The sequence below is a fragment of the Camponotus floridanus genome, unplaced genomic scaffold, assembly GCF_003227725.1.
Source record: "Camponotus floridanus strain SB8 unplaced genomic scaffold, Cflo_v7.5 scaffold134, whole genome shotgun sequence".
Classification (NCBI taxonomy): Eukaryota; Metazoa; Arthropoda; class Insecta; order Hymenoptera; family Formicidae; genus Camponotus; species Camponotus floridanus.
In genome coordinates this window covers 342,112-352,790 of record NW_020229253.1, presented here as the reverse complement: position 1 = coordinate 352,790, position 10,679 = coordinate 342,112, and the positions used below count along the sequence as shown (strand labels likewise).

Sequence of the window (10,679 nt, the reverse complement as noted above, 5' to 3'; positions counted from 1 at the left end):
ATCTTCTGTCCCCCTCGAAGTCAAGCAACTTTTATTTGAAACATTTTGTTGTACATTCAAATATAAAAAAGTTATTGGGGTGGATAAATTAAAATGGCTCACCCTGTATATTTCGAATAACATAATAATACATTTATCAAAAGAATAACACATATATTTCATAAACACTTGTATATTTATTTTAAGTATCTTAGAAACATTTATGTTATATTTATATTTTTATTGAGGAATTAAACATGTTTTAATAAGTTTTACTTTTTTTTCTTTTTATAAGTGTCCGCGTAGAATCTAATCTTTGTCTTCATATTACAGCTAATATTAATAGTATATATTAATTGTAAAAAGATTTCTAATAGTAATTCTGATAATAATTAGTAGATTATTAGTAGATAGATAGCATATTTTGCTTTCACTGTATAATTCATATCCCAAATCGATTCATATCCCTTGCGCATAAGTGTAAGTAGTTTAAAAATATAAATACGTAAGATAGAGAGAGATATGTCGGGCAATGAACGATCAAGAGACTATAGTTTCTCGTCTTCTCATCTTCACGTTCTACAAATTACGTATAGTGCAATAAACAAAAATGCAGTATAAGTTTGCTTTTCAAATAGACTTTTAAACATGCTTTATGAATCTGCTTATAAACGGTAGCGATTTTATTTTTTCAGTGACGTAGTCCAAGAAAAATCTTACCATTTTAACATTGTTGTAAATAAAACATATAATACACCGAAGTGAAATAAAAATATCGTCGTGATATGAAGAATGTACATCCTGAAATAAATAAGCTTCATAGAATACGATAACATAAAAATTTTTAACAAAAATATATTTTAAATATAAAATATATTTTAGGACTTTCATTTCCGCCGGTATAGCTGGTGTCACATGTAGCGAGAGAGAGTTTATTTAAGCGAAAAAATGGGTTGGAGAGTATTAGTTGGAAGAAAGAGAAGGTTTGGAGGAGGAAATGGAGACGAAGGAGCGTGTGAAGATGAAAAAGGCAAGGGAAGGTATAGGGGATAGAGGAAGAAAGATAAGAGAAAGTGCTATGTGGAGTCGGTTGGGCGTAGACTAGCGGTGTGTAGATAGGCGAACGCAGTGACGGAGCAGCGACGAGCGACATAGATTAGGTAGTGGAAGTAAAGAGGTAACGAGAGAGGATAGAGACAAAGAAATGTAGGAAGGTGGAAAAGATAAGAAGAGTAAGAGGAAGCCGGGGTGGCCATGCAAGGTAAAAGAGATATCAGATAGAAAGAGGAGTGCAAGTGTTAGTAGCATGAGAAGTATGGAAAAATTTGTGAAGAGGGAAAGAGAGGAGAGAAAAGAGAAAAGAAGAAGGAAGGAGGAAATAATCTTCAAGAGAAGTAAGTTGACAGAAAGATCGCCGGAAGAAAGAGGGAGTGAAGATTATGGCTGTGTTCCAAAATTCACTGCCAGTACTGAAAATCTATAGTGTACGTCACGTAAACTATAGATTTTCAGTACTGGCAGTGAATTTTGGAACACAGCCTATGTTTAGAGAATTGTTGTGAGGAAATGCGGGAGATGAGGAGGGAAATGAAGGAGCAGAAGAAAGAGATAAAAATGATAAGGGCAGAGATTCATGAAAGGGTGGACAGTTGGAAAAGGGAAAAAGAGGGGTTAAGAGAAATAAACGAGATAAAGAGGAGACTGGAAGGCATGCGCGTTTATATACGCTAATGATGCAAATGGGTTAATACACAAAGATTCCGCAAATTTTATAATTAAATGTTATATATCCACTTCTCTCTTCTGCTTATTGAAACATTTATCTTATTGTTTGTACATGTTTTGAAGATCTCTATAAAATACTTAGCAGATTTTATTCCTGATTTTATTATTTATTAATAAAAATACAAAATCAGTTTGCGATGCAGTAAGCAATGAGTGAGTTGAGATTATACAATATATAGTTAGGTAACAGAACACGAAAAAAGTTATCAATCCACAGCGCCAATACGCGATAATCCTGTGAACGCAAAGTCTGAGAAGCGCCAAATTGTAACAATTTCTAGTATGGTAATGATATTGTATGGTAATGATTTGATTGTACGAAAATATCGCGAAATTTAATAAATTTAGATAAAGAATACTCACATTTTTTGACGCCGACGGGCTTTCGGCAAAGTAGATAGATCTTCTTTCATACAGTATTGCCGCATGCCAAGGATTAAATGCTTAAAGTATTCCATTTCATCGACATTATAAATCATAGTTGGAAATATTTTTTTATCTAATGGTGTTATATCGTTGGACAAAGTAATTATATTTTTATTATAAAATATCCATTGCCGCGTCATGAAATATTGCAATACCTCGATACCGTCTAAAATTCGTTTCTGGATTCTGACCATACTGTTTGTAAGATTAACGAAAAAAGATAATAATTAAGGAAATTTATACAGTAACATATACAATATTTTGTAATTACATGTAAAAAATTACATGTAATTACATGTAAAAAAAGTAAGAAATATTAATAGATAAAAATCAATAAAAGTATATATAATGTCTAAAAATATTAAAACATACGAAACTTACAATCTCTTGTATCCAAGTATCAGCATCAGAAAATCAATCAAATATGCGGGTATGATTTGGAAGAGTAAGACGATAATATTATGCAGAATTTTATTGCTATGTACGTCGCCAGCTGGATACCAAATTTGTCTCTCGAAAGGATATTCGTAAATAAATTGTTTATACTTCTTCAATATCTCCCTCCATGTGATACGCAAAGTATTGATTTGCGATGTCATATTGACTACGAGTATACCTTCTGAACTATACATGGCAAATCAAATAGAAAAAAATTAATATTTTTTAAATTAATATTTCATTTAAGTGAAAGATAGTTGTGCAAGTATATAATAGTTAAAAAATACTATCGATATTAAAAAACATATGAAAAACTTTTGAGCATTTTTCTCTATTGCATAATATTAATAAATTTAGAAATTGTAGTAAATTGTAATAAATTGTAGTAAATTGTAGTAAATTGTAGTAAATTGTAGTAAATTCATATTTTTAATAAATTACGACAATAAATTTAAGCAAAATTTAAAATTTAGAAAAAAATATGCGATACTTTAACAGTTTTTGTGATATTTTAATTTGGGATACTTTAACAATTTAAAATATTATATAATCTTGATATCAAAAATATTTTAACAAGCACTAGGGACAGAAAAACTGTCCATATTACAAGCATAATATTACATGATAAATTCCATTTTAATTTAAATTGTGAAATATTTTACTGTTGCAGAAGGAAAGTTTGAGCAAAAGAAGAAATTTAAAAGAAAGAAAATAGAAATTTACTTTTTCAGGCTAGTGGCAATTTTGTATGCAATTATGATTAAATCGTTAATTGCAAGATCTACTGGTATAATTTCGACATTATAATTGCCTTCGCAATGCACCGATCTGATAATACCCTTGCCTCCACCGACAAGTATTCCTATAGGTCCATTTAAATTGTCGACCCATCCTGGTAACGGCTCCTTGTACGAAGGGAACACTGCGACGGGATTCATTAATTTTTATATTCTTTTTTGTCTATACACAGTCGCCGAGATATTATATTTTATAATCTTTTATAATTAATAAGGTATATCAATAATTACCAATCGATGGTCTAGCAATGCAACAAGGTATATCAGGAAATTCATTGGCTACCAATTTTTCAGCCAGATGTTTCGAATATGTATAAGTATTTGGGTGCGGATGTATTAATCTAAAAGAGTTGCAAAGATAAACACAATAAAATCTCATATATTTTCTTATGCACAATTAAGAGAAAGAAATAAACTTAATTTAATTAAATTAATTTAATCATCATTTAATTAAACATTATAAACATTAACATTTAATCATCATTTAATTAAACATTATAAACATTAGTTATAAAGATCATTACATATTACTAATATTGTTTATTAATATTCTTTCATGAATATAGTTACTTTATTTTATTAATTTATATAATTATTTACAATAAGTTTTAAATATTTAAATATTTTAAATTTTTTAATATTTTAAGTAATTGAAAAAAATTATAATTTGAAAAATATATTATTAATGACTAAATAAAATATGTTGCGCGAGCTACGCTTGTGCGAGCTACGCTTATGCTGAATGTTGTTAATTATTAAAATCGATTTTAAAATGTTGTTAATTATTAAAACCAATTTTTATTTACTTTGGTGTAATAAGATCGATAGTATCTTCATCTAAGCATTGAACGAGTCTCATGATATCCTCAGGGTCATTAGAGGTGTCATATATACACTCGCTTACTTCCTTTTGATCAACGTGACAGAAGGCTGTGCTTAGATGTATGAAAGCTTGCAGATGCTTCATTTCTTTTCCCAAGTTTAGTACCCTTTTTGAACCTTTCTTGAAAATTAAGTCAAAATCTCATGTCTTATGAATTATTAAGAATATTATAATATGCAAAATTAAGTCTACACGGTAAAAAACATTTTGTATTTCTAAAATTTCCTCGTGAAAAATTTTTGTGTTAAATTTTTAACATACTCTTATGTTAATATAACATATTATCATTGCGTTATTTTGACATTGCTGCGTTGAGTTAATTTTCACCGTTTCTAAGAGTTAAAATAACACAATTAATATGTAAATGCATGAATTTTTGATAAAATATGTTATATGTTAAAATGAACAGATAAGTTGTGTTATTTTTCTCTCTATAACAGTTTTCATATGTTAGATCGACATATCTTTTCTGTTATTTATTATAAAAATGTAAGAATAACATTTTCTTTTAATTAAATTTAACATTATAAATATGTTAATTTAACATAAACTTTATTTCCAGATAAATTTTAAGTGTTACACTTTTGTGTTAATTTTTAAACATATTGCTTGTGTTATTTATTTACATACTTGCCTTAAATTAACATTAAAATTAAAGTGGATAAATTGGGACATGTGAAATATGTTAAATTTAACACAAAATTTTTCACTGTGTAGAAAATATATTATGTCTCATTATTTATAACGGATCTCGCACAAATCTTATGGAAAAGTGATTTCAGTGAAATTGTGTAAAAGTTGTCTTAATTTATGACTTTCTGATCAAAAATCTCAATGTGCACGATTTGTAAAAATGGACAGATTTTTCATTATAGATGTTCAAAATGGACAATTAGATTCACGTACGCTGAAGATGTCACAATATTATGTATGTGTGTATATACAGGGTATCTTGTTTTAATTGTGCACCCGATTAACATCGCAGAAAATGGTAGAATGAAAAAATGTTTTAGATAAGATGTTTTAGAAAGTTGTAAAGCTTGGAAAGGGACATCTGATAGCGACATTGGTTTGACATTGAGTGAATGTGGTAAGCTCTTATGGATTTCAACTTTGTTTTTTTAAATGGAACTCACAATTTTATCGTACATTCTTATAATTTATTGCAATAGTTTTTCAAAACATTATAATAAAGAATTTTTTTGTTAAGTATTTTTTGAGTCATGAGGCTTGAATTAATTTCTTAATTTTATACACAATAAAATATTTTGTAAAATATTCATTTTTCGATGATGTTATCTCAATATTTTTATGCGTAAAATAATGAGAGAAATTTATTGGTGTAAAGAAAACACATAGTTGTTTTTAAGAAAAATATATAGTTTGAAATTAATGGTTATATGTTTTATGGTTTATGTGAAATTAAGAAATTATTCCAAACCTCATAACTCGAAAAGTACTTAGCAAAAAAATACTTTATACTATGCTTTACACACACACACACGCGCGCGCGCGCGCGCGCGCACGCAGAGAGAGAGAGAGAGAGAGAGAGAGAGAGAGAGAGAGAGAGAGAGAGAGAGAGAGAGAGAGAGATTCATGCATATACGCGAATATAGTGTTACGGCCCTGAAGTCCGTGTTCATCGCCACGGCGCCGATTTACGAGAAGAAGCGCGTTGTCAAGAGGTTGTTGACAGCAGCGCTTGTCATCTGAGTTCGGTTCCAGCTGTCAATCTGCGCGGACGCGTTTGTGTATCGAGCCGAGCCGATTGCTGTTAAAGCGTTAAAGCGTTCTGTGATTACGTTGTAGTGTTCTGTGTTGTGATGTTTTACATTAAAGAGTTCCGAGTTCCTTTTAGAAGTGTCTATTCATTTCGCGCGATTCGCGAGCGGCCGATCTCTCCGCGCGTGTCTTCGATATTAATCGAAGTCCTTGCCGCGGGCGTAACAATATCAATATATTTCCATATGTAAAATTGAATACATCTTCAGCGAATCTGTTCATTTTGAACATCTGTAACGAAAAATCATTTTTAAAGATCGCTGCTCATTGGAACTTTTGATCACGTAGTCATAAATTAAAACATATCCAACTTTTAGACAATTTCACTGAGACCACACTTTCATAAGATTTGTGCGGAGTCCTTTGATTTTTATGTTGCTTTAATATAAGGTTTTCTAAAAATAAATATCTTTATCTATATTTTATATAAAAAATCTATTGCGTGTAGTTTAAAAACAATTACACTGTAATCAAGAACTTCGCAATATGTAATGTAATAATGTAAATAATTAACAACACGTTATAGAAAATATAAATTTAATTGTTTAAATTAACTAAATTGGTAATTAACTTAAATTGACTTAAATTAGATTTAAATTTCTTTATGGAAGTCAATATCTTACCAAATTCATTTCGACAGCATCTTTCAATTTTGCATTCATTCGAAGACTCGCGGCGCAATGAAATACTATGTTCACTTCACTTATAAGATGCTCACGTTCTTTAACAGTAAGACCCAAGTTATTTAAACATATGTCACCATTAAACGGTATTACTTTCTTCAAAACTTGAGGCTTTTCAGTTCGTATTCTTTGAAACATCTATATAAAAATATCAGTTCTATTTGCTAATCTCGTGCATATATTACCATTCATTGTTTAAAAACATTTTAGTTTGAATAACCTTAATTAATTAAATCTATTTATATTTAAAGTTTAATAATAAATTTTCGTAATATTTTTATTTGTACCTTTGATTCACATCATATGTCAAATAATAGGATAATAACGTTAAGTTTTTGAAATCTTATAACATTTTGAAGTACTATTAAATTAATTTAACAAATTATAAACATAATTTATATTTAAAACATAATTTATATGTATATAATTAACGATGATAAAAAATTCCAAACGAGAAAGTGAGAGAAAGAGAGAAAGAAACACATTTCAGTTAGCATATATTCGTTCCAAAAATATTTCACAAATGTTTCTTCGAAAAAAACATTTTATAACCGACTCTTGAAAACATTTCTAATTGATTGTCCACTTGAAAAATGTTAAGAGATATGTTTTTTCTGTTAAAAAATGTTTAAAAAGCGTTTAAAATACGTTTTTCTCTTTTACTTTTATTTCTTTTATTTCTTAAACGTTTGTTTTCTTATGGAATTAATAAAATAATGCATTTATACATACTCTTTAAAAGTGAATCAGTATATTATCAGTGAAAACAGTAAATAGAGTCATTGATGCAGCAGTTATAAGTTATTATAGCACTGTAAATTAATAATATTTCACCAAAGGTATCAGTAATATTGTTTCAATCAATATTATTAGATTATAATTTATCTTCGCATAAAATTAAAAATTTTATTTGTATTTACATGCATATATTAAACATGCATCTTAAATAGATAATGATTTATTTTACTTAAATATATAATAAACGGATCATTTTTGTTTATTGGCCTGACATTTATTTGTCCGATTTATAAAATCGATTTAATATCTGAAGTTCCTCTATTCAGATTGTATCGGATATCAAATCGAAGTAATACTTTTAATTTTATCTATCTAGCCCTTTGCAAGTTTTATATAATTCTCATGATTAAAATTTAAGTACGATAAAAATTTCAAGTTAACCTTAAAATAACTATTAAATTAAACCCCTAGGTCAAAGTCAAGATCACCATCAAGTGCCTTATTTTGAGTCATACAACTTTTGTTCAAAACATTTTTTTCTAAAATGCTTTATTTTCGAAATATTTGGCTGTTCCGAAACTTTTGGGACACTCTGTATATACATATGTGTATATACATGTGTGTATGTGCGCGCGAGCATGTGTGTGTTTATATGTATTGTATATAATTATTTTATATATATATATATATATATATATATATATATATATATATACACGGTGGGCCATTTTAATCGATGCACCTGAATATCTCCGTTGGTAAGCCGAATACAAAAAAATTGTTCAGACAAAAGTTGTATGGCTTGAAGGGGGACATAAGATGGTACCATTAGTTTGACCTCGAAGAGTTATTTGAAGGTCGCATGAAGGTCACCTTCAATTTCTTAAATGGAACCTACATTTTCTCTTTACATATTCTTGTAGCTTATCTTGAGAGCTTTCCAAAACACTATAATTGAGTACCTTTTCGTTAAGTACTTTTTGAGTTATAAGGCTTGAAATCATTTCTTAATTTTACATAAATCATAAAATATCTAGTAAAATATTCATTTTTCGATTATCCTACCTTAATACTTTTATGTACAAAATAATGAGAGGAATCAATTGCTATAAAGAAAACATACAGTTGTTTTTGAAAAAAAATATGGAATTGTTAATTGCAAATTACATATTTTTTCTTAGAAACAACTATGTGTTTTCTTTACACCAATTGATTCCTCTCATTATTTTGTACATAAAAGTATTAAGGTAGGATAATCGAAAAATGAATATTTTACTAGATATTTTATGGTTTATGTAAAATTAAGAAATAATTTCAAGCCTTATAACTCAAAAACTTAACGAAAAGGTACTTAATTATAGTGTTTTGGAAAGCTCTCGAGATAAGCTACAAGAATATGTAAAGAGAAAATGTAGGTTCCATTTAAGAAATTGAAGGTGACCTTCATGTGACCTTCAAATAACTCTTCGAGGTCAAACTAATGGTACCATCTTATGTCCCCCTTCAAGCCATACAACTTTTGTCTGAACAATTTTTTTGTATTCGGCTTACCAACGGAGATATTCAGGTGCATCGATTAAAATGGCTCACCGTGTATATATATTTACGTATAATTTTATGTGTGTACGTATATATATATATATATGTATATATATATACGTATATATATACATAAATATATATACATATATACATATATATATATATATATACATATATATATACATATATATATATATATATATATATATATATATATATATATATACGTACACACATGAAATTATACGTAAATATATATATATATATATATATATATATATATAAAATAATTATATACAATACATATAAACACACACATGCTCGCGCGCACATACACACATGTATGTATGTATATATATATATATATATATATATATATATATATATATTTACGTATAATTTTATGTGTGTACGTATGATTTGAAATTAATTTAAAATTAATTTTAAAAATTAATTCTTATTTTGTCTATAGAAATGTGGAAAATACGTTTCCTTAATTATAATTTTGAAAATGTTTCTATAAAAACGTTTTTTATTAATGCTTTACGATTAAGAAACATTGAATACGTTTAAGAAACATATAATAAAACGAACATGCTATCTGGGAACAAAATTGTGTGTGTATAATACATTTTATTCTAAAAACAAATTTTATATTATTTTTAAAAGTTATTAAAAATGTACTTAGAAAAGTTAAAATGTCGCTAAATAGAAAAATTCTTATAAGAGACGTTATTTGGTCATTTTTACTCTTAAAGTATTCTTTATATTATACTATTATATTATCTTATTAGCTAATAAGTCAATGAAGTTGATATAGCTTTCTTAATTACAAATCTTGATAAGAATAAGAATCAATTTATAATTAACAATTTAATATAAAAATTATTAATTTGTATCAAACAAAAAAATTTAATAAAATCTAATTGGAAAATACAAATGTACAAATGTACATGTGATGTGATTCTTATAAGAATATGTCAGAATATATGTATAGCAACATTATCCTGTGAAAAATTATCTTGATATTAAGGATACAATAAAGATAATATAAGAATAATATAATTCACACAATATCTTACTGGTAATTTGAATATATTTTCAAGTCGGTCATCGCAACTGCAACCTTTCTTGGCTCGCATTAAGATATAGATTTTGTTGAGATCAGAACAGCTGTATAGCAACTTTTCTATAAGGACCTTGCCCATGAAACCAGAAGCACCAGTAATGAAGATCGTCTTGTCTTTGTAGAAAGATTGAATCTTAGATTTTGATTCATTCATAGCTAAAATTTACCGTATACTGCGAAATTTATGATCACGACAGAAAAATAGACAAAAAAAGAGGAAATACACTTTACTACGCGGTAAAACACAGGAAACTATACAAATTCGCTTTGCAGTATAATATTTATAGTGCTTATATTGTTATGCAATTACCCCACTTAGCGCATATTCGTTTTAAAAACGTTTTATAAATTTTTCGTTTTAAAAACGTTTTATAAATTTTTCGTTTTAAAAACGTTTTATAAATTTTTTCAATTCGTTTTAAAAATGTTTCTTTGAAGCGTTTCATAAAACGTTTTTAATTGGTTAAAATGTCCAATTAAAAAACGATAAGAGATAC

At 27.7% G+C, this 10,679-nt stretch overlaps 1 protein-coding gene across 2 annotated transcripts; it reads right to left on the bottom strand.

The window, feature by feature from the left end:
• Nucleotides 1-270: 270 nt before the first annotated feature.
• Nucleotides 271-10,414, bottom strand: LOC105259137 (putative fatty acyl-CoA reductase CG5065). Of its 2 annotated transcripts, XM_025406167.1 has the most exons (9): nucleotides 10,136-10,414; nucleotides 6,714-6,911; nucleotides 4,232-4,428; nucleotides 3,657-3,766; nucleotides 3,352-3,550; nucleotides 2,572-2,814; nucleotides 2,128-2,385; nucleotides 700-780; nucleotides 271-558 (listed from the first exon to the last, which is right to left on the bottom strand). In XM_025406167.1, coding segments are annotated over exons 1-9 (1,488 nt in total). In that variant the 5' UTR covers nucleotides 10,337-10,414; the 3' UTR covers nucleotides 271-557. The 2 variants fall into 2 exon arrangements, with proteins under 2 accessions (XP_025261952.1, XP_025261951.1); XM_025406166.1 differs by having other exon boundaries at nucleotides 271-780.
• Nucleotides 10,415-10,679: the final 265 nt, after the last annotated feature.